At 42.3% G+C, this 24,466-nt stretch overlaps 2 protein-coding genes across 3 annotated transcripts; one reads left to right on the top strand and one right to left on the bottom strand.

Moving 5' to 3' along the window:
- Nucleotides 1-3,515: 3,515 nt before the first annotated feature.
- On the bottom strand, nt 3,516-16,492 carry sbk1 (SH3 domain binding kinase 1). Its single transcript, XM_044177958.1, has 4 exons — nt 16,354-16,492; nt 8,651-8,892; nt 7,889-8,091; nt 3,516-7,377 (listed from the first exon to the last, which is right to left on the bottom strand). Exons 1-4 carry the CDS (start codon nt 16,389-16,391, stop codon nt 6,550-6,552), a joined length of 1,311 nt encoding a protein of 436 aa, XP_044033893.1. The 5' UTR covers nt 16,392-16,492; the 3' UTR covers nt 3,516-6,549.
- Nucleotides 16,493-16,643: 151 nt separating this feature from the next.
- LOC122867315 (retinol dehydrogenase 13-like) lies at nt 16,644-23,886 on the top strand. 2 transcript variants are annotated; one of them, XM_044177964.1, is made up of 7 exons: nt 16,644-16,761; nt 20,739-20,857; nt 20,970-21,125; nt 21,212-21,316; nt 21,455-21,667; nt 21,785-21,886; nt 22,999-23,886. In XM_044177964.1, exons 3-7 carry the CDS (start codon nt 20,984-20,986, stop codon nt 23,319-23,321), a joined length of 885 nt encoding a protein of 294 aa, XP_044033899.1. In that variant the 5' UTR covers nt 16,644-16,761; nt 20,739-20,857; nt 20,970-20,983; the 3' UTR covers nt 23,322-23,886. The 2 variants fall into 2 exon arrangements, with proteins under 2 accessions (XP_044033899.1, XP_044033898.1); XM_044177963.1 differs by lacking the exon at nt 16,644-16,761 and adding an exon at nt 19,434-19,643.
- Nucleotides 23,887-24,466: the final 580 nt, after the last annotated feature.

The raw sequence follows: 24,466 nt of genomic DNA, 5'->3' as shown, positions 1-24,466 counted from the left end.
TGTTTTGTCTCTTGGCTCACATAAACACCTGCTATTCAGAAACGTTGTTGATGTTTTAATATTGGGTTGTGCTTGTTTCAGAATCCCTTTAATTACAGCGCAGTATGCTTCCACGGTGCATCTAAAATCCATCTAAAATGCTATTAAACCCACACAATCTTAGATGAGATTGTGAGAGATCTGAAAGCATGGATATTATCAGTACATTTTCATCTTCCTATTTGATTTAGATTTTCCTTTACATGTTTTGGGCTGATTGTGGCACAAGAGGAAAGATCAGGAGGTCACTGAAAACGCTATGATTCATACTCTAAGGAACATGAACATCCACATCGAATTTGATCAAAATCTGGCTGTCAAAGTGGTGCTAGAGGGAAGGTCAAAGGGTCATTAGATGCATTATGTATCACTGGGGATCAGAGCACATTTCATGTGGCAGTGTGCTCAGTTATCTAGATGTTTTGAAAAATAATTGTAAAAAAATTTAACTAAACTTAAAAAAATCACGACTGGAGGGTGATTTTTTATGCATTTTGGAGGAAATCTCCTGCAGTCAGTGCAAGACACAGGATGCACAGTACATATGCACATACAGTACTGTATACTGTCACCTGTTGTCTGTACAGACTGCACTGGATGTTTGTCTGTGCAGAGGAAGTCAGGGAGGTCGAGATATGGTAAAATGCAGCACAAACAGGCATCCTCCAGCTTAATGAGCCATCCGTGCTGGAGACAGAACACCCACTCCAACATAAAGAACAAAATGTTTCAGTATTATAAACCAAAACAAAAACACACAACCAAATACTCCTACAGTAGCTCCACAGCAAGGAATCTGGTGCTGGTTTCTAAAACAAGAAAAAAAATTCTGAGCTGTTCTAAACTGGGATCGTCTCAGTTGCTATAGCAATGGTGGAAGACGACCACATACTGTCTGAGAGTTTATGTCTGGCACTGACAAAATTTAGTGGCATACCTCAGGCAACACACATACAGTACACACAAATAGGTTTCTGATGGAATAGAGGTTTGCAGCAACCTAAAAACTGAACAAATTTAGGATAAACAAGGTTATTTTCTCATGACTCCACAGTTCTGAATGTACACTGTTTGGCGTACACTCACTTTGCCCTTGTGTGACTCCCTCTCTAGCACACACACAAACACATTTGTCCCACTTGACACGTCCCTTCCTGCTCGTATTCCTCTCTCTCTCTCCTCTCTGCTCTGGCATTCTTTCCCTCTCTTTTCCTTCTCTTCCCAGCTCTCCAGCTGTGATCAGACACTATTTCACATGAGCGCCTGTGTCTAGATCTGAGGGAGTGGGGGACATCCCTTCACAGTCAAGCCCTGCTGAGATCACTATCACTATCCAGAGTTTCTAACTTTCGAATCTCTGGCTGCATTTCCAGCATCATGCCTGCAGCTGTTTTGCAAAATGCATCAGAGACAGAAGAATAGTTCATGGTGCATCTAATAGTTTCACAGTGATTCATCTCTAGATGCAGAGGCAGGAACCTGAGGTGACGCAGGAGGTTTATTACTGTACAATATGTTCCCTGTGGTGTTAAAATGAGCAGAAAATAATATTACTCTGCAGTCTGCAACTTAGAAAACTTAAAAATATCTCTGTTCTTTGTTTACTATGCATTCAACCTCGAGAAGAATGCTTCGCCCATGCTTTGTTTGCTCACTTACACAGCAGAATTTTCTTTGAATAAAACCACATTAGGTGGCTTATGTAAAGACACAACAGCTACATCTTTTTATTGCTCCCCAGCACGACAGAAATGTTCAGTAATTACATGCCTGCGACCTCTGTTTGTACAAATATGTCCTCATCATCATCTGTGAAAGAGCTCTGGAAAAGATATACAGTACTTCAAGTATTACCAGGCAGAATTTGGAGGTTGTGACCTACATGCACAGAGAGATGTTTGAGCTGAACACTCTCAGTCCGAGGTTAAAAGCTACATACAAATTTTAGGATGAACTTGTTTCTTTAAAATTATCTTTAAAATGTTAAACAATTCAGCCACACTTGGAGTACATGCTGCAAGAGCACCTGAATTATTTATTTTTCTTCCAGTTCACTTTGATTCATACACCCCGGCGAAGCTACAAGGATTTGACAGCCTCTTATCTCTGCCACACATTTCATGCTGTGATAACATCACATTGAGAGTATGAGTGGGATTTTTTTGGGAGGGTTTCTGCTGGTGCGTACTTGAAATTTTGTCATATTTGTCCATGTGGTACATCATGGTGAAACCTGGCAATTGACAGCTGAAATATGCTGACGTGAATCAGGATAGTGAATGGTCTCCCCGTCAGTCACACAGTCAGCTCATGTTACCGACATTAGCCCTTGCTGAGAGAGCAGAACTGAAGAGGATTTAACACTTGATCTCATGGAGACAGCTGCATCCAGGGAGATCACTTTCCTTGCTGTCCGAGCTCTGGGCCACCTACTGAAGGCTTAACATCCAGATTCCTCCAGTCCAGGGAGTCAATTTGGTTTAGCTGACAGTCTCTTAAAAGCTGCAGCAACGAATAATCCAGCATTGCAGAATCTTTACAGGGTCAGTTCAGCCCAATTGGAAAAAAATATTTTCTTACTTACCCTATTGGTATCTAGCCATGCAGATAGTTGTGGAGATAGGGAACATGTCTGTAAATTATCCTGAGAAACTCTGACATTGTTTCAGGAAAGACAACTTGCTGTTGAGTAAAATGTCCTTTGATGCTTATCTATAAAAATAGAAGATACCACAAGGGATAAATGGGGGAAATGTGTGTGTTTTTGTGATTTGGGTGACCTGACCCGTTAAATTCAAGTGCAGCCTGTATTAAATGCCTCCACGTTTTGACTCAGCCTGAGTTCAGCATCTTCCTTCTTCTCAGCTGAGCGTTGGGACTAACACAGTTAGGATTCTTACATTGCCACTAGGCTGCTGTAGCCCTTAAAGGGCAGAGAACAGGCTATCACGAAGGACAAGCTTCCACTCACTACACAAGCCCTGCGTGTCATGGTTGACCTTTCCTTTCTCTTGCACTGTCTTAACTGATTAGCTTTTCTCAGTGGCAGATACACCACATCTTACCGCCACTGTCTAAACTCTGTCTGATAACAACTTGAGCAAACTCCTCCACTCTGACACAACAGCAGAGTATGAAGGGGTGGTGGGCTGATAACTGTTCTCATCTTCAGTGCCATATTCTAACCGCCCTTGAACTCATTTGCTCTTTGAGGGCAGCAGATAACTCCTATCTACAGATGTGTTAATTGGGCTTTCAGAAGGAAGTCAGCTTATTAAAATAGTCTGGGGGCTCGCTGGCAAACCAGACCAAAGCCTCTGGAAATCACATGTGATTCAAGCTGACCTTCATCTATTGTGCAGTCTGGGGACCATACAAAGCTGGGCTGAATTTGCTTTGCCTACACTGGCAGAAAAAAAAAAACACAGTACCACAGTATTTCAAACTACCCGCAGAAATGTCCTGGAGCCATAAGATGTGGTGCAATAAATTTATTTCAACATATATTAACATTTTGTTTATTCTTTTTTTTGTTTTGTTAAAGACACAATACATACAGTATTTACATTTGATTCTACAACAACACTTGCTGACAGAAAACAGTTTAATTATTGGATCAGGATAAACTGGGTTAACGGAAGGCTACTCTCTAGAGCTTCGATAAAACTTGATATAATTTGACACCTCATCATTAAACTTAACAATTCCTGTTATAACAGTCAATGAAAAACATTGCAACAACAGTCTAATGATACTAATGGCTATGATGTTTAACAAAGCCACAGCTGCTCACATCAGAACACTGTGTCACTTGTCAGGTTGGGGGCTACATGTATACATGTATAAGTTATGTGATGTTGTGTCACGTAACCTTGCATCATGTTACGTTGCATCATGTTACGTTGAGTCACGTTACAGTATGTCACGTTATGATGTGTCATGTTACAATGCATTACATAATGTAATGTTACGTTATGTTACATTATGTTGCATTAAGTTATTTTGAGTTGTGTTACTTTGAGTTGCATTACTTTATATTGCCTTATGTTGTGACTACACTGTCCATCTGATCCTTGTCTATGTAGATCCTACATTATCACACAGGCAGATGTAGGGCAGGGCTAATTTACATTCCACTACAATCTACTGACAGATTACCTTTTGACAGATCCTATGAGGCAGCCACCATCGCAGCATAAAATACATCCCCTTGATAAGTCTTCAGCCTCAATCAGGTCACCTTTGCAAAATCGAGAGTAAGGATGGAAAGAGACAGGGAAAATGATAGGGATCATCAACAGCTTCGATTATGCCTGATGAGACTTGATAAAGACTTGGTGAACTAGCTCATAAAATACAGCAAAATGTGCATCTGCAGAAATGTGTCATCCAGTATAATAAGCTAAGCAACTGTCATGACGAGCCTTGGGTGACTGGGAGGGGGGTTGGTGACCAGTTGTTTCATTGGGCTCAATTAGAATTGATTTTCAAGAAGAGGACAGAAGCAGAACCAGAGGAGGCACTGTCACTATAGCGACAGAGCTGATGGGCTGTCATAGGAGGAGTGGGGAAATAAGGAGAGTGAAGACAAGCACATTCACACACACACACACACACACACACACACACACACACACACACATACATAGACACGCACACACCTGACTGACATAACTAACACAATTCAAGCAAGAAAAATAATGGAAATGAGCACACATTGAAGCATTCACACTGAATGTACAGAGCTTTCATAATTAGCAGTAAGTCTTCGGAAGCCGTAGCTGTGCGCTGTTCAGGATCAATCATCAGCTCACAGAACATCAGTGGCTGACACAGAGGTCATCCCTCCAGACAATAAACACCTGGGCTCTGCTATTTGAGTGATACATTTGGATGAATTTCCAGGCAGGAAGATTAAACTAAAGGTGAGCGTAGGGGGTGCAACAACATATTCTGTGCTAATTTTGCATCGTGTTAATCAAATATTGGAACACCTTTTGTGATGCTGGGAAATAAATTTGTAAGGTGTCAACCTGCAAAGAAGCCCTCAGTGGCTTTCACTGATTGAATGAAGACAGAATGGGCTGTACTCATTGACAACCGGGAAGCAGATGATTTTAGACAGGAAATGGATGTTGCTCATGATAAGGTTATGGTGACAGGAAAATGCAGAAATGAGTGATGTCTATTCAACAATTTGTGTGTCATACCTAGGTCCAGTTCAGATAAAACCCAAAACAATAAAAGAAAAAAGAGAAGAGCAGCTGCTACCATGTTATACTTGTGATAGGCTCTAGATCATATTTCTATATATTTAATTTGTTATATACTGTACATTCTGTCATATTTTGTTGCTACATACAGTGCATTGCCCCCACAGTAACCGTAAAACCCTAAAACCCCTTTCCCTGTCGTAGAAAATTAGTACCGCTACATAGTTGAACTACCTGATATTACAGAGCACTCCTAGAAATATCAAATTATTTACAATATAGAGTCGTAGTTTCTACTAAGAGTTCTCCTCCTTTACAAAAATCTTGTGCTTTAGCATTTGAAACACACACACACACACATACACATCCAAACACACACAGCAGGTAGAAAAGAAACAATAAAAAGACATTTCTTGTCCTCTTCATTGTTCACCACCCTTTTCACTCAGAGTTTGTACAATCCCTGTATTCTATTGTGGTACATTGGAAATTAATCTCATTGATAGCAGTTCAAAAGTAGCAGATGTGTCTTCCAGCCAGTCAATGGATTTCCATTAATAATCAAACAGGAAGTGACCCAATTAAGTGTCCTGAGGTGATGCCTATCACTGAGAATATGTCTCTAAGTCTAAACACTTACATGAAAAGACATCTCAAACTGCTACATTAAGGTTTTTTTTCTTTTTCTCTTTATAACATTTTCTCTTGAAAAAGTCTATGACAAATTTTATGCATTGGAAGTTGGCACAAAGTCTGAGAAATGGCAGTCGAATGTAGTTTGAGTAGATTGCCCTCAGATCACCGGCCTCCCCGGAGCTTATATTCTGAGATAAATAAACACTAGTAAAGAGACATAACATAAACACAAGTCAAGAGACATGGGGTGATGAGTGAGAAAAGACAGAATCAGTTTTTATGGAGTATCTAATTATATAATCGTTAGCACCACCACAGTGAATGGGCAGAAAACACAAATATCTGGATGACAGAATGAGCTGCTGAGATGAGCAACATCAGCGGACTCTTAAACACTGCCTGCATGCTTCTCAGCTTGGGAAGCAGTCTTTGGTCACAAATCAAAACCTAAACGGCATGTGCCAGTGATAAACTGTCCAAGTATGTACCGCTGATTGATGATGACCATTTCCACAGCCAGGGATGTGATCCTGAGCTTCTCTTTCATGGTTAAAGTACCTCTCCTTTTTCACTGGAGTCTCTGTGGTAGTCATTAACACCTCTTCACAGCTTGTTATTACTGTGAAAAGCCATCTAGTCTCCACTGCTAACATTAGTGTGGTCACACACAGATTTCAATGGCAGTTGCCATTACCATCTGGCTTTTGTTCTTGTCTCGGCCGGGAGACTGATGCTGTCCGGACTCCTCTCTGGGAGATAACGGGTCGGAGAGGACACTACGTTTGAGCGGTGCCGGGCGCAGGCAGGATGTTCCTGGAGGGGTGGAGGGCTCAGGGTGTCTATGGGAGGAACGTGATGAAGTGGAGGACGAGGAGGAAGTGCAACTGCCAGTGCACACTCCAGAGCTTGACCTCTCACCTCTCTTGGCTCGGCAGGATGCTCTGCGCCTTAGCTCGCTGACCAGCTCGTACTTGACAAAGCAGAAGACGTCCTTGACACCACAGCGTTTTTCCGGCTCAACGGCGAGCAGCCTCTGAAACATGCGCAAGGCATCATCAGTGAAGCGGCGCCACTGAGATGGGTACGTTCCCACAGGACACCCTGCTTTCTGCCAGCGCCGAAACTCCTCGTAGAACGCGTCGGCCGGCAGCGCTGCCTCCCAGGGGAAATTGCCTGTCAGCATACAGAAGACCAGCACGCCGAACGCCCACACATCTAGACTGGTGGTCACAAGGAAACCCTCAGCACGGCTAGCGCGGCACACCTCTGGCGCTGTATAAGGGATGGTGCCACTCACCCGTTTCACACGGCAGCCCACGCGTCGGGTCATACCAAAGTCGGCCAGCTTGATGCGGCGGCACTCACGGTCAAATAGGAGCACATTCTCAGGTTTGACATCCCGATGCACCAGGTTTTTACTGTGCATAAAGTCCAAGGCCAAGCCCAGTTGTTGCATGCAGCGTTTGACCATTTCCTCTGGCAAACCCACCTGAGAAGAAGAGAGAGTAGAGGGAAGGAGAAAGTGTTGGGAGACAGAAAGAGAGAAAAATAGAGAAGATTTTTGATTAATGCAGTCTAAAAGACACAGTACATTGTGTAGGAGGTGAGACTATGGGAGGTGATACAAGAAAAGAGCTTTGTGGTAAGTAGGTTACAGTACTGTTAAAAAGAATAGGTGCTGGTTATAGCGAGTGGAGGAATGAAAGTACAGGGTCACAAGTGATACACTCCAAAAAGGAAAACTGAAACAAAAGAGTCTCCGTTGCAACCATTTTTAATGAGTCTTTAGAAGAACCTTGAAGTCAAGCACTCCCAGCACATCAACTGGAATAGCACTAAAGCAAAGTGAGAGCTCTGCGCGGAGAGAAAACCGGGACGAAGACAAGGCTCCATTCCCAGGAGAGCTTGTTAAAACTGCCGTGTCTGAACATGGTGACTGATTGGAGCAGCTTTGGCTGAGTGTGGATGGTGATTGGTGGAAGGAAGGATGATAGCGTTACCTGTGGGGGGATGATGTCGAAAAGGTCCCCAGCGGGGGCATATTCTTGTCCAAACACATAGCTGTCCTCCGTCTCAAAAAGCACGTCCAGGACTTTGATAATGAAAGGGCTGCAGCTAAGTGAGCCTGTTAGACTGTACTCCCTCAGGAAACTCTTGAGCTTCGTCTTGTTCTTGGTAACAAACTTCAGCGCCATTTTGTTGCCTACAAAAATCAATGATGCAGAAAATTAGACACAGTTAAGCTCTAGTGTATTAAACCTGTACATCAAATAAGTACTGCCAACATTTTACTATCCAAACACTCCAAGTGCTATCCAAAGCACTTAAAGTGAATTTGTAAGTGTTACCTAATACTCGAAGGGAGTGGAGAGATTTCCAACTACCCAACCCTGACTTTGTAACAGCTGCTACATTCATTCATATAAACATGTACAGTGAATGAATCTCACCTCCATTACACACATACTACCAGCTGTTTGTGATCACAGCTGCAGAAATACAGAGGCTCTTTAGTACACACACAGCACTTTGAATCTCTACTGCCCTCTATGCCGCACTTCTTTACAATGCTTAGTTATACTGTTTTCAGACTGAGCCAGCTCTCTAACCTTGATTTTCTTACAACCAAGGATTAAACAGTAAATCTAAAAGAAAATCATATTTATGCTTCATTAGATGGTTGACAGTCAACTAATAAGACAGGGTTAGAGGATAAAGATCTTCAGCCACATGTTGAAACCCCGATGCCTTAACCAACTCACCCTGCGTCCGATGTGCCACCAGGTCCACCTTGCCGTACGTGCCCTTCCCCAGCTCACGGATGTGCTCATATTGCTTGGCTACGTCTGCTGCCGACAGAGAAGTGATGGCCAGGGCCTGCATGTCCTCCACAGGCACCCCTCCGCAGTAGCCCATCTTAGACGTAGGGGAGCCCCCACCGCTGCCCACCCGTCCCGGCCCAGATGGAGAAAGAGACAGGCTCGCCTTGACGCTGTGGGACAGACTAAATGAAGAGGAGAGAAAACAGCTTATAGCCAGGTGTTCTTCTGTTATGATGATGGCAGGCAATGTAAATTTTATGCATGTATGTGCTTATGACAGAATGCTCAGGTATCTTTATGTTTGTCGGCGCACATCCATATATTCTTGTCTGTACATCGTGTCCCAAAGGATGGTTAAATCAGGAAGGCTTTAACAGACCATTTCCATAGAATCAGTTCAGGGAAGGCATAAACAGAAGTGCTTTCAAAAAATGTATTGGACTTCCTGCTGTCCCTCTAGATCACTCTGGCCAGCTTTCAGATATGGCCGGTCTCAGACAGCACTTACTGGCAGACAGCTATAGGAAAATCAATATGACCAGGTAGAAGGAGAAACAAATGGAGAGCGCTGACAGCATCAAGGTGTATACATGCTGGTAAGACATGCCACTGATCGTCTGTGACCACTCTGAAGTGTTCATACATAGACTACAGCAGAAACAATCAGTGGGGCTGTGAGAAAAGGGGGTTGCTTAGTTTTGCCTGGAAAACATTTGGTTTGCACAGCGGTTGTTCTAAGTATTTCAGTCAAACTGCTGAAGCTGAGAAAAAAATACTGCAACAGAAAAGTTATTGCTGGTTTTCAGAAGTGCCAGGTTTGAAATAGGTCAGACTGATCCAAGGAGGGAAATAAATAGCTGATTTAATTGCAAGCTTAAATGGAGTCAGACACCCTAAATGTGCCAACTGACAACAAATTAAAAATCAGAGATGAATGACTGTGCATGCTAGCGTCTGTTACAGTGTCTGTGCAAACAGTAAGTAAAATGAAAGACAACTAAAACTATTGAACAAACTGCATAAAATGGACCTTTTGAGGAAATGAAGTGGATCACACTAATGATCTTACCCATTGTATCTATCTCTCTTCAACGCCCCTCCCTCGACACACACAATCAAATTTAATCATCCAATCATGCACAGCACGCACACATACGCACACTAATAGGCATCAAATCAGCACAAACAATTTTGCTGATGGCCTTTATCATCCATCATTCAAAGACAACTGCTTTGCTCTTTGTTCTTCTCTCCCTGCAGCCAGTTTCTCGGCACCACTGATTTAAACGAGAACATCACAAATATGTCTGTGTTGACTGTCAGGTGCATTTTGGGGGAAAATAGAGCTGAATTAATAACACAGTAGCTAATGTACAGTTGATGAAAACACGTTTTGTTCAGACACTCTGAAGGTGTTGAGGCTGTTGAGCTATCTAGTGGGAAGAGTGTGATAAATATAGCTATTAGACAGCAAAAACTAAAATAAGATGCGACCATTTGTAGCCTTGTGTTCTTAGCTTTTCACTCTTTGTCGAAGAAAAAACAACACTGCAAATAGAAAGAGTGCCCTGTGTACCGTATGTATCTCTGTAAATAACACTTGCTTCTTGATTTTATCATAAGCATGGAGATGGTTATATAAGAGCTTATGAATATTGTAGCCTACTCATGCTGAGCGAGCCCACTGTATAGCCTTCAGCGGGGCAACACAAAAGTTGATCATTATCCAGATCAGTCTGTGGTCCAGGTTTGGTGATTAAACATTTAAACTGGACAGACAGACAGAATGGAAGCACATTTCCTCTGACCGCCCACCCTGCATGGCCCCATAGCCTCCTATCAGCGAGAAACGAAGCAGAACAAAGGGAGTGCTTGTTTACTGGCACTTCTTCCAGTCAGCTCCATGTGCAGAATGTGCAGCACTCCAGCATGGATCTTAATCACATTACTCAGCTCCCACCAAGACAAAAGCACACCCCACCCAAACGCGCAGGACGCTTTGCACTCATTTCCTTTGCAGAACTGGATTAAGAGTCCTGAAATGTGATGAGTGGTTGGGCTGCTCTCTGCAGCTGCGATGATGCTGTAAATGTGAACCAGAAACTGCAGTGTAGTGTCCCTGAGGTGTGGAGATGAAGTTATGTGGTCTCTGGGAGATGATTGTGTGTGAGTCTGGGGAGGGGGGGGTGTCTGGTGTATCAGTCACACAGTGACACTCAACCCTATCAAAGGCCCTTTGTTTTCGTACCTCTGAGAGAGAGCAGCTGTGAGTCTCCGCACGAGCATTCGTGCTCGACCACAGCCACATGCCCCCCTGATCTCCCATGCTGCCCTCTGCTCCTCTCCTGTCCTCTCAGGCAGCTAAAGACAAGGTAACAGCAACACGCTCCACATACAGATGAGGATTCAGCTTGAGACACATTTTAATGTCTGTGGGGTTTTTTGAGCCAGCCACACTCATTATTAATAATCTGTAAGCCTTTTTAATGACAGATTTCTGGGCTGCTCACTTAATCCTGTATTGTTTTTGCCACTGAGGTAAGTCATTGTAACTTCAATATTTGTGATTTTCATGTTTTACTTGTGCTGAAAAATCCTCTGACAGTTGAGTGCCTGAAACCGTTTGAAAATCTCAATAAATAAACTCAAGCATGCACAGTCTGAAAACAATGACAGGCCAGCCTGTTTTTCTAATTCCTAAAGAGTGGAGATACAAGGTTTTCGCTCAGCAGCAAAAATCTGTTTTCCAGACACTAATTTCCCCTCAAATACAGATTGACAATCTCGCTCCATTTAGCAATTACTCAAACAGAGCTGAGTGCATTCGCAGTGTAAACCTCTTAAAAAACCAGGTTGGTCCCAGAAAAAGGCAAAACATCCAGTTTTACGTCCTAATAAGCACAGCGACGGTCTAGAAACCTGTTGTGGCTGACTTCATGTGTCACACATGAGATTAAACTGCAGGAGCAGTTGACCTTTTCTTCTAGAAACACTTAGCTGGAGATGAGAAGAGAGATGAACCCTGTGATGCCACTGGCAGTCGCCTCTCTTGTCACAGACTGCAGGGTGTGTTCTTGTCCGGTGTGTTGCTAGCCTCTGAACTCTGAGAGTTACATTCTGACTGTGGACCTAGGGATGGCAAGTTGGTATGTTGCTTGGTTGATCGATCCACCACATTGGATCCAGACTAAAATATCTCAACAACTATTGACTGGGAATTTTCTGCTATAGGAAACTATTGGAAATTTTGCGCAGACATTCATGATCTCCAGAGGATGAATCCTACTTATCTTAGTGATCCCTTGACTTTTCCTCTAGCACCAATACGAAGTTCACATTTGTGGTTTTGAGTGAAAAGTCACAACAACTATTGGATGGATTGTCATGAAATATGGTACACACATTCATGTTTTCAGGATGAACTCTAATAACGGTGGTGATCCCTTAACCTCTCATCTACCACCATCATCGGGTCATAACTTGAATTTATCCAGTACTTTGATTTATGACTAAAACTAATGACATTCCCATCAGCCTTAGCTGAACCTTGTCATTAGTGCTAATTAGCTAATGCTAGCATGCTAATACACTAAACTAAGATGGTGAAAATGGTAAACATTATACCTGCTTAACATTAGCATGTTAGCATTGTCATTATGAGCATGTTAGCATGGTGATGTTAGCATTTAGCTCAAAGCACCGCTGTGCCTACAGCGTCAGAGCCCCTAGCATGGCTGCAGACTCTTTTTTGTTCACATATTTAAGTACGTTTAAGGTCGTCTTCAATAATGGGGCTATTTGTTTTCCAAAGACTAACTGTAGTAACGTTAACAACTCATTAACATAGGAAGCAGAGCTTGCAAGTGGACACATTTTATCTGTGGCATTGTCATGTGACTAAGATCAGGGACAATAATTGTGCATTCAGTGAGCTATTGGCTCTCCCAGTTTAAATGTAGTGAGTGATACACTTGCAATGAACTGTGACAAGAAATTGATTAGCGCATAAAGACTTCATAGAGGTGAGGTTCAAGCATGAATACAGATTCACATATAGGAGATGAGTTACATAGTAGTTGTGGAAAAGACAAAAATTTGGGCAATAAAATTGATGTTGCACCTTTATCTGTGACAAATGTATTTTAATGTAAACAAAGCGTCTGTTTGCCCTTTTTAGTCCAGCCTTCTTTCCTCCTCTCCTCTTTGTCTCTTGTCTGTTCCAGAAAATATAAACAAGGGACTAATGAAAGAAATAAATAGACTGCAAAGCCTGCCCCACGTCTCTACCTCTCTCCATTACTAATGGACTAGCTGCTTTGCTCTCAGCAGAAGAGTCATTATGGGTGAGGACTGATCTCCTGTGTCCAATTTACTGTCAAAATGCCCAACGTGCCTTGCCTCTGGGTCAAAGGGAAAACAGTGAGTGAAATACAATGTGACTGATGTGGTTTCTGTCACTGTCTGAAAATAAAAACAACTGCGTGCATAGACACACATATACTGTAGATGGAAAGTATTTTTGTCTATCTGTCTGCATCCCTCAGTGTGGATGCGTAGGATAAAAAGAAATCACTGTGATCCTAAACAATCTCTCACTCGATCAAAAACCAAATGGGCTTCCTCGTGACAGCCAGCTGCAGTCAGGACACTCTGTTCCCCACTCAGGCATAAAAAACTGAATCACCTTCCTTAGCCGCACAGAATATCTGAGCCGATGAGTTGGTGGGTTTAGTGCCTCCACCAACACACAGCTGAAGAAACCCCCCGCTGTGCTGTGATAGGTGAACCAGCGGCCTAGGCCACGGACACTCACTTTGACAAATCACCCGCTCTCATCTTTGCCTGCCTGTCCATATGGAGGATCCCTGCTGGGGCCAAGTGCTGTGTAGCCCCTCCCTGACTTGTCTCGCCTCTACTCTCCTTCCCATCTCTCTCTCTCTCTCTCTCTCTCTCTCTCTTTCTCTACTGTATGTTATACATCCCATGGAGCTACTGCCTGCTGAAAGGTCCTGACGGAAATGCTGCCGACCATTGGCCTCCTGCTGGGCTGACCTAAGCCCCCGAGGCGGGATATCCCAAGGTTAAAGAGATCCAAACAACGGCCGAGAGTGGAAATTAGCTATGGGTGGTGATACTACAAGGACACTTGGCTCGAGTACTGTATGTTGACCACAAATGTCCATCAAAGAAAAAATATAAAAAAACAATACCAACAACAAAACATCACACTGCAGAATACATCAATATTGTAGTTTGGGATTAAGGCTTTGGAATTGGAAACTATAAAGCATCTGATTATAAATGCCATGTCATCATCACCCTAGTTGTAATAAGGGAACATAGTGTACCTAACCTCCACTCTATCACAATCCAGTAGCCTCAAGTGCCAACAGGGAGGCTTCAGACCAGAGAGAGAGCGCGAGAGAGAGCGCAGGATTGGGGGAATCCAATGAGACTGAATTAAAGCATCCCTCCCTTTGTACCACATGCTATAGACTGCGTCCCTTTGATGTCAAATACATGGTGGAAATGGGAGTCTAATATGAGCTCAGAAAATGGGGTCTAAAAGGGGGTGTGGCTAAATGATGTAACAGTACTGCTAAGGAGGACATTGCCTTTTTTTCCCTCAGACCATTTCGCCCTCCACCTCAAGGCAAACTAACAGTATATGGTGATTTGTGATCCCGCTCATTCACAATGGCCTCTAACTACAATCAATGCACTAATGTTGATTGCTGAGGCTGCATTCCATCTCTCTCTCTCTCTCTCTCTCTCTCTCTCTGTCTTAAATTCAAATATGACTGGATATTAGCAAATGCTGCAAAAGCAAGTAGGACACAAAAAAATACAAGACAATTAAAAACAAGAACATACTGTACATAAATCAAACACTGACTAACCAAATAAAATGATAATCGTTAATAACTATAATAGGGCAAATGGAAAATATGAATTACAGTAAACACATGCATGAATGCAAATAACGCATAGTATACACTCATATTCCTACTATGAACACACCCACACACACATACATGTACACAGTATGCACGTTGATTGACAGGGATATCATTAGGCAGCTGTTGTCTCACTGACATGATGGCGGGTTGGGATGTAATCTGCAGATATTTGTGTTGTTTCTTTACTTTCACCCAGCAGGGCACAGACTTTTGAAGAGAGTAAAACAATGCTTCTTGTCCTCTATGTGTCCTAATGACAATGTTTGCATCCTTTCTGTTCTCTAAGCAGCCATGTTTTCCTACAGCAGCTAATCAATTGATAGACTGTATCTGCTGAGTCTGGTTTCCTTTCATTTAACTGATTCAAATCTGTTAAGATGTTGTTTTAACGTCACTTTGCCAGAACTCATTGTAAAACCGTATATAAGTGATGTGCGAGTTTTGTGGCTATGTGAGGGGCAACAACTGGTTTAGCTGGAGTGTCTGTGCCAGCTGTTGGATTGGGTCATTGTCTGGTTTCTGCCGTTTTCATATGAAGCCGTAATACTGCAGTCCTTTTATCTGTTTGCTGAAGCAGCAGATACCCTCCTAGTTCTGCAGGACATGTTTGGGACATGTCTATGGACTCCCACAATGTTTCTGCTTAATTCAAAGTGGAGAATTTTAAGGAAGGATTTGGTCTTATGATTAAGTTTGCAAAGTGGGCTCCACTTTCATGAAAGATCCCATACTTACATGCATGTGTATGCTTTGTTCTGCTATGTTAAAAGTGCAACATTTTCTAAATATATATTAAATGTGATGATTAATTCAGATGGAACTGAATGCTTATAATTGCTATAAAACAATGGCAACATTATGTCTGTATAAAGTTTTGTTTACAGTGTTTGAGGCAGATCCTGATCCGAGTAGAGCAACTTTGACTTTGAATTTTATTTGATTTTGGGATGAACTACTCCTTCAAAGTAAAGGTCCAGCCATTACTGCTGCATCTCTCCAATACCAATTGTTTGTGACAAAAGCAAATCCATGTGTAGTGGCTGCTGTTGTGTTTCATTTAGAGTCCATTACCAGCCTCTGCTTTGCTCTATCAAATCAGCTGCTCATTTAAATGCATTAGACGGCATTAACGATGAGATATCACCTGTCTGCCCTGGACAAAGTATAAAAGGGCCATTAAAAGTGGAGTGCCCCGGATGCCCTCGCATCCATCTACCACAGACTGAATCACAAAAGCAGATTGGGAAACAAATAGGTGCGGGTATCACGAGTAATGTGGGTGAAAATAGAAATTAAGTCGCAGCTCAGCCATTAACACTAGTTAGAGTTAATCATAGCCTAATGGAAAATAAAGCCGTATAAGAACTGCTTTATTATGAGACGAATGTATTAGCCTATTCATATATTATTACTGTCCATGAGAGTGAGTCAAAGTTCAGACAACACCAAGTTACTCACAATCAGTGCAACAGAATTACGAGTGAAAACAACTCCAAGCTCCTCAAATAAAAAACTGAACAATATTTATTATAAATCAAAACCAAAGCACTTAGGCTTTCAATAATCCATTTAATCCATATTAATAATTTTACAACCATTATTTTTGTCTCCCTGTCTTTCTTACAGCATCTTGTTGAACGACCCGGTTTCAGGCACCTCAGGGTGCATTTAGGTGTTACTCACCTGCTGGCGACCTGTCTCTCTCCTCCATGGTCCTGCATCCGCTCGGCGAGCAGAGCTGCTGCGCTCTGATCCGCTGGGGTCTGCGGGAAACTGATGGATGGATCTCCTCGTTTGAAGGAAGTTATCGATCAGGTGCAAAGAAAACCGTGCAGGTCCCTTAAAAAACCGCAAAACTCTGCAGTTTCACAGCTGACCAAGCTTGGATGAGGTCCGCCGTTGTGCTTTGCCTTCTGCCCGCCCAAGATGATTCCTGTCCTGTTTCTGGAGATGCTCTACAGTTTGTGACTTTTCTTTTAGAGGCGGATTAAATCAAAGCATCATCTGATGCTGGATGCTGCGATGAGGACACAGGCTGGGATCCCTCCTCTGAGCGCCCACCATCTCAACCTGCCAAGCAGCGGGAGGAGGGTGCGTGTTTATCTTTCGCTCCTCCAGTGGTCCGCATGACCCAGTTCAGCACCACACACACAATGACACGAACCCATTCATTCACATCCACACAGGGGGGCTCAGCAAACCTCTGTTCTTTGCAGCACGCATGGGCAAATCTGCACGTTCCCACTCTCTCTAAACTCAGCGTCTTGCTCTCGCTGTCGGCCCGTCAGTCTGTTTTGTCCGTCGGTCCAGCGGGACTCTGGGTTGGTTGGGGGGGCGGGGTGGGGGTCTCAGATGTTGCTCCTCTTCTGGTCCTACCAGTCAGCTCCCTCATTGTTCACCGTCTCCACCCTCTGGCAAACTAATACACTCACGTGTCCCGGGTCCTAGCGCCTGGACTCTCCCTTCCAACCATCTAACATCAATGCCTCCATGAGCTTTTTACTCTTGATTCATGCTTTGAAGGAACAAGCTGCTCCACTCTTGCATAATTCAACAGCTTATGGCCTCAAGAACTTCACGCGGTGACTTTGCCAACTGTCCTTATTTAGGTAACAGCGAGGCAAGACTTTCAATTAATTCACTGCCCTGGCAGCTCCCCTTTACTGTACATGTTTAACAACAGGCCTCCTGCCAGGCATGTTTGCCAACCAGAACAGATTGGACTGAGAAAACAGCATCGACATAACAGGGATAACCTTAATGCATCAGCACCAAAGATCAGATGGGTTTGGAGGTGGAATGATTGGAAGCTGTTTTAAGTAAATAAAGATTGCGCTCATCAAGTCCCTTGGTAAATGTTTTTTACTTTCTCCCATCTTGATCTCACCTCAGACCCAAAATGTCACAAAAACTTCTATTCATTTCTATAATTATTTTTTTTCTTTCCTGCATATACTTTTTCGGTCCACTCTTGTTTCTACCTTCTTTTTTTTTTACCATATGTGTTCTTCCAGCTCAAATTCACACTGAAGAGATGCAGGAGGCTCATACCCAGGCTCAGACTATGTGAAGAGTGAAAGTTTTCAAGCAGTCCAGGATGAGGACTGCATCTTCAGCACCTCTTTGAGACATTCAGGTGTCTCACGCAGCAGAGTGAGGCCAAAACAGGCAGCGAGGCGAAGAGTTTCCTCAGGGTTATCTTGGGAACAGAGCTGTCATAAATCATAGTGAAGGTCAAGCACTGTGGGCTGACAGTGGAGAGCACCGAGGGTCAAACACACCAGGAGGAGACACCTCTGAGCTGTGAAGAAATAGAGCAGGGCTGCTCCTCCCTCCCCTCCTCACTCCATTTTCAGACATTCACGTCCTAGTTTTTACTTTTTATGTGTCACCTCAAGTTTTCCAAATCTTGTTGCAAGGGGGTGGCCTTGTTTTTTCACTGTCCTCAAATTCATCTTCATGCAGAGTTTACTCTTACTCTACTGTTATTGTGTGTCCTGCAGCAGCTGCTCTATAAACTGTAGTGTCATAGTGGAGGGATATTTACACAGGGCTCAAAAAAGGATACAGTTTATGTGTTCTTCTTCCTGTGAAAACAAAATCATGGACAACCATCAGTGCATTAAACTGCCAGGGCATGCCATAAACACCAATTAATGTGTCTGTTAATTTAGGAGTAAATGAAGCTTGTGAGAGTTATATTTGCCATTGATGATTTCGCCATTTGGAAAATTGGAGGAAATGGGAAGTACAGAGGAGCCTTGTCTATAAATGGGTATGAATATGTCGACTATCACTAGCATTTACTTTACTTATTTACTTTCCCCGGTCGTTTGAAATCTGAACATCATTACAAACTATCTGCTTTTTGCAGAAAAACAATCCAACTAAATGCCTGGAGAATTTGATTTGAACAGCAGGTACTTAACCTTTGAACAGAAGAGAGATTTTTTTTACTTTAGAGAACATGTGGAGTAACATTTAGGCAGAGAGAAAAAAAGTTAAGTATTGAATTCAAAAGTATGCTACTGGTGTACAAAGCTCTACCCCGCCCTCACACCTCCAGGCATTGGCGTGACCCTCTTTGTCTCTTACTTTAGCTCTCTCTTCCCTCTGACGCTTTCACTTTTTCAGTCTCAACTGACTAGAATGACTTTTCCGACTGCAGTCACAACAGCAGAGTCATTTCACATTGTGTTTTCACAATCCAAAAACAGAAAAAGCAGCTCACAGCCCCATCACCCTCCCCCACTGAATCATATAGTCCTCTCCTTCTCTGCTAAGTCCAAGTCCTCCTGTAAAACCCAGCACTATCTCATTCTTATAGTTCCTATTTTATTTTATTTTCATGGCATTGTTATTTCCTATGTGATCACAGGGACATTTTCATGAAGTCAGATGTATCTCAGGTTTTTTTAAATGATAAAAATATAGAATAGATTCCCTGAGCTAACGACACTTTCACACATCTCAGAAGTAAAAGCAAAGATATTTTATTATTGTATTTATTGTAAAGATATTTTTGAAAGACTAACAGAAAATACCCATATCAGTTAACAGGGATTTTGTGATTTCAATTAAGTTTTCTTAATAAAAAAACACTCTTATTCTTATTCTAACTATTCTTACAGAACTTCTTCTAAGTGTTTATGTTGCTTACAACTTCAACGCAACAATGTTGGAAAAAACTAAAATGTAATTTGCTGTTTTGGATGTAAATTTCAATTGGGACTACATTTCCCACCATGCCATTGCGTTTTTGCTCCTTGCGGTTGGTTAGTAGTAACTGATGACGCCAAAAGCATGCGCGCGTAACCTTGTGCAACAAGAGTGTTGTCGAATCATCTGTGGAAACCGTGCTAAAATATTTTTGAATGTGTATTTTGTCCTCAGCATTATTCGGGAGTCATGAGCAAATATATTTTACCTGTTTCAGTTTTTGGAACATTGTTTGGATGCGCTGTTTTACTGAAGTGAGTAACTCTTCATAATATGACATAAGGCCACTGTGTCCTGATGTAACTGTATGATTTACACCTTAAGTGTCACATTTGCTGCTGATACGGATATGCTATTGAATTCGCACACGCATATATCTAATGCATAGAATACATTTTCATAAAGTTCAGTTTTGGCTGAGACTGTCGGAGAGATGTTGCATTAAACTGTCAGATTATTATGACAGATAATTGTCATTTTAGTCATTTTATTAAGTAATATTTGTTTCCTCCCATAGTGAGGGGGTCAACACTTAACTACTACTATACAATCCAGTACAACAACCCCACAAAGTACAGGCTCTTTGGCTCAGTTTTGCAGTTAGATATGCTTCACAAAGGCAGCATTTATAGCAGGGTGAGTGTATTGGATTGAATAACCTGTTAAGGTGTTAATGACATTCTGTTCACCCATTCACAGTTAATAAGGCTAGTGTGAACTTTATTTTTCCGTGTGTTATCTTACTCACTTAATGGGATAGAACCGCACGACGACAGTGATCTACACAGTAGTTGACTTCAGGTTAAATCCAGGACCAAATGCCCTTTGGCGATGATCAAATCTAACATTTTAAGACTAAATCAAGACTAAGACTAGAGCAAAAACAAACAAAACAAATCCCAATTTTGTGTTTGTCATACAACTGGAGTCACTAATCATTAACCTGCAGAACTGAGCTGTTTGGCCCCTATTAACCCCCATCCCTCCCCCTTGTTGTGGACTTGGCACAGTATTCCTGTTCTGGAATCTTATATCTCCCCAAGTTTGCTGTGTGGAAAGTTTAAAGCCTGCACACAACTGTAGTCAACCCACATAGGTGTTTTCACTTATGTAGCTGATTAGACCTCTTCTCAGGACTTAGCGGGTGTGTGCAGAGTTTGGTGACATCATGTAATTACAAGCATTGCGCCACCTAACTTCAACCTGACAAGAGGTCTATTCAGCCAGAGTAAATGAAAACTCCTGTGCAGGGCCTTTAATTATTTATAATTAAGAAGCTATCAAGTTACGAGATGTTAACATCTCAAGTGCTTAAATAAAATGACACTGAACTTTAATTCTACTCATAGGAACCATGTGACCGGAGGCCGGTGTACTAGTAAGGCCACCATTAATGGGAAGACTGTGGTTATTACAGGAGCCAACGCGGGCATCGGGAAAGAGACTGCCCGGGAACTGGCCCGGAGAGGTGTGCAGAAAATATGATGTCACGCTGATGTGCTGGAAAAAGACACAATAAAATCTTCAGCAGTTGTTTTGCTCTCGCTGACACACTCCTTTTCCCATTCCCACATCATCAGGGGGTCGGATCATTATGGGATGTCGGGACATGGGGAAGTGCGAGGAAGCTGCGAAGGAAATACGAGGGAAGACCCTCAATCCTCACGTTTACGCGTGTCGCCTCGACCTGGCCTCCATGAAATCCATCCGAGAGTTTGCGGAGAGAATCAAACAAGGTGAGGAAACAAACAAACGTGTTCAGTTATAGAAATAGACCATACTCAGTAACAGTTTCTTAAACATTATCTTTATTGTATTGTAGAGGAGCAGCGTGTGGATGTACTGATAAACAATGCAGGGGTCATGAGATGTCCAGCATGGAAGACAGAAGACGGCTTTGACATGCAGTTTGGAGTTAACCACTTAGGTACTTACTAATTAAGACAGACAGTGGTGTCCTGTTTTTTTTAAACTCTCTGTAAGAAAATAAAATTATCTTTACATTCTAAGAAACTCTCCCTTACTCCATCACTACCTGATTCCCATAGTTTCTGTCTTCCTCCAGGCCACTTCTTGTTGACAAATCTTCTGCTGGATAAGTTGAAAGAGTCCGCCCCCAGCAGAGTGATCAACCTGGCCTCACTCGCCCACATCGTTGGAAAGATTGACTTTGAGGACTTGAACTGGGAGAAGAAGAAGTTTGATACCAAGCAGGCGTACTGTCAGAGCAAGCTTGCCAATGTTCTGTTCACCAGAGAGCTCGCCAAGCGATTACAAGGCAAGTCTACTGGCTGTTGCATATGTGGGCATGTGTGGGTGGGAGGGAGTACGGCCTATGTTCTTGTTTGTAATTGGCCATTGGATATATATTTTTAAACAATGCTGTGTTTAACAGGCACAGGAGTCACGGTGAATGCTGTGCACCCAGGCGTTGTTGCCACGGAGCTCGGGAGGCACACGGGTCTGCACCAATCACAGTTCTCAAGCTCTGTGCTCAGTGAGTATCCTGCTTTCTTATTGGATTCTGAATTTAGAGAAGTCAATAAATGCTTACCTAATGCATCTGCAACAATTAGCTTAGGCTGTAAAAGCTCTGCTGCATTGGTCCTATCAGTGAATTTTCTATTTTTAATCTACTTGTTCTGATTAAATAGATATTTCCACAAAACTTCTCTTAACTCTACAACTGAAAAACAAAAAACATTCATTTTAGCTTTCTGACTATGCTGTTTGATTTAAGGCCATCTTGGTTTTGGGGCAGTGTTGGAGGAAGTAGCAATTACACACTGTGAAAATACTCCATTAGCCACTTTGAAAATGGTATTAAAGTAACGTAAATAATTTTAATATAAAGTATCAAAATAAAAGTTCAGTGAAGAAAAATGGACTGTGACTGTTTATACTCTTTTATATAAGAAGCATCTAACCATTGTAGCTGGTTGAGGTGGAGCTATATTTGAACTGTTTCATATACTGTTGGGTAGTTTCAAGGTTTTAGTAAGTTTTTAGTACAGGAGCATGTAATACGTCAACTGAAGTGAAAACAAAAACACCAAAATCACTCTTACAAGGTTTTCCCTCCACTGCTACAATGTTCTACATCACCCCAACCACCCCTTTAGAAAAACGATATTACAGTTCATATAGAACCTCTGAAATCAAAGTACACCAGTGCTACCGATGTTGTTGCTGATACAGCTTCTCAGTACTCATTCTGGGCATCACTGAATGTACTTGTTTTTTAATTTATTTTTTGTTTATTCCGCAATGAGTATTTTTTTATTCCGTGCGCTCGGGGGTAATAAAGGTCCTCCACTGTGGGGAGAACAGTGTTTGTGATCGAGATTGTTTACAGTCAATCAAGAAGATAATAAAAATCTTCAACGTGTGCCAGATTTGATATGAACAATGTAACTGATGCACATTCATGTAAGTGTTTCCTTTCGTCATACACCACAGACAACAACATGAATCCAGTTAGTACTTGAATTGGTACTTGACATTGGCAGTATAATTTAATAAAGTACCTCTGATAGGCTCTAAAAGATCTCCTTCTGGCTGAGTTTAAACCAGCAAAACCTCTGGTCTCCACCAACCCCCCCCCTACAGGTCCCTTCTTCTCCCTGTTGGTGAAGAGCCCAGAGCTGGGGGCCCAGCCTAGCGTCTACCTGGCCGTGTCCGAGGAGATGGAGGGGGTGACGGGAAGGTACTATGATGTGATGACAGAAAAGGAACCAGCACCCCAGGCCCTGGATGAGGAGGCAGCTCGCAGTCTGTGGGAGGTCAGCAGCAGGCTGGTGGGTCTGGAGGAGGGGGGACAGTCCGCCAAGTCAAACCCACCAGCAGAAGGCCAGAGCATAGCTGCACAGACAGACCCAGCTCAGACACAAGGACAGAGCCCAGGACCATCTGTCAGTACTGCGGGGCTGTAGGTCTGCTCTGGCCTCTGGGCCAGCAGAGGATAATGGACCTTTATGGCTTGAGCTGTGCCAGGCTCATTGGAACAATTAACCGCCTGAGTCTGTGATTCTGGTTGTCCTTTATGTTCCTGCATCAGGACATTTTCTTTAAAACACGTAAAACAAGCAGCCTTTGAAAATTGACTTTTGACTTTTTTTTTTTTTATAAAGGTAGACTATGTAACTTTCTGGAAAAATATCACTTGCGTTTCCTTACAAATGAAAAGTTGAATTCATAAACAAACACAGTCTTGCTCGCTTCAATACACTCAGGGGTTTTGCTGATACAGCCTTACTTGGTCTGGTATGACCAGTAGCTTGTGGTGGCTAATGTTGGCTAACTTTAAATAGATATTGCTGTGTAACTGACATCAGTGAGTCAGTTTGTTTGTTTTGTTGACTTTATGATTCTTCTCTACTTGTGTGTACCTGTTATACAAGGTTTTAGCATTTATCAGTAATAAAGTTACATAGTCTCACTTTAAGTTATTTGTATTATTTCAGACACATTGGAAAAATGATATGAACCGCTAAAATACAGTGCTTGCAAAGACAGAAATTTACTGAGATGTATACAGTAGGTGGGGTAAAAACGGGAAGGGGCTTGGAGAAACATCTCATCTGAAAATACACAAAACAGAAATAAATTAATATTTGAACAAAATCTAACCAACTGTTTGTCTACCTTTTTGTAGGCTGCTGGAACCCTTCACCCCTAAAATCACATTACACTTAAGCACAGAATCTTAAGCACAGGTTTATTGCCAAGTAGGTTTTTATATGCAAGGAATTTGTCATGGTGTTTTATGGTTTACAGACAGTATTTCAAATGCTTTATTTCACACACAGACACTAGGAAGATGAGTGAATCCAGTCTCAGTAATTTGAACCGTATATGTGTTACAGAGGGAGGCATTCTTATGCAGCTTTACTGTAGGTTCATTTAGAGCACTGCCAATGGGTTTTATTGTTGTGGATTCAAGCAGAATATGCTGACAGATAGCGCCATCTGCCTGCAGACTAGCATCAAAATACAGAGTGTAGTAGTTATACATGTTTTTCCATTTTTTTGTGCAGATCATGAGTGCATTACTGCTGAGCATTTATCTAGGCGTGCA

This window comes from Siniperca chuatsi, linkage group LG20 (assembly GCF_020085105.1).
Source record: "Siniperca chuatsi isolate FFG_IHB_CAS linkage group LG20, ASM2008510v1, whole genome shotgun sequence".
Taxonomy (NCBI): Eukaryota; Metazoa; Chordata; class Actinopteri; order Centrarchiformes; family Sinipercidae; genus Siniperca; species Siniperca chuatsi.
The sequence above is the reverse complement of the archived record's forward strand: the minus strand, read 5'-3'. Positions and strand labels throughout refer to the sequence as shown.

Excerpts from the sequence above, each read along its gene's own strand:
- sbk1 (XM_044177958.1), bottom strand. The coding sequence starts at position 16,391 with ATGCAGGACCATGGAGGAGAGAGACAGGTCGCCAGCAG. Across the intron at positions 8,893-16,353 it reads GAGAGACAGGTCGCCAGCAG|TCTGTCCCACAGCGTCAAGG; the intron begins GTGAGTAACACC and ends CTCTTCATTTAG. Across the intron at positions 8,092-8,650 it reads GGTGGCACATCGGACGCAGG|GCAACAAAATGGCGCTGAAG; the intron begins GTGAGTTGGTTA and ends TGATTTTTGTAG.
- LOC122867315 (XM_044177963.1), top strand. The coding sequence starts at position 19,579 with ATGAGCAAATATATTTTACCTGTTTCAGTTTTTGGAACATTGTTTGGA. Across the intron at positions 21,317-21,454 it reads GTTTGGAGTTAACCACTTAG|GCCACTTCTTGTTGACAAAT; the intron begins GTACTTACTAAT and ends GTCTTCCTCCAG. Across the intron at positions 21,887-22,998 it reads GTTCTCAAGCTCTGTGCTCA|GTCCCTTCTTCTCCCTGTTG; the intron begins GTGAGTATCCTG and ends CCCCCCCTACAG.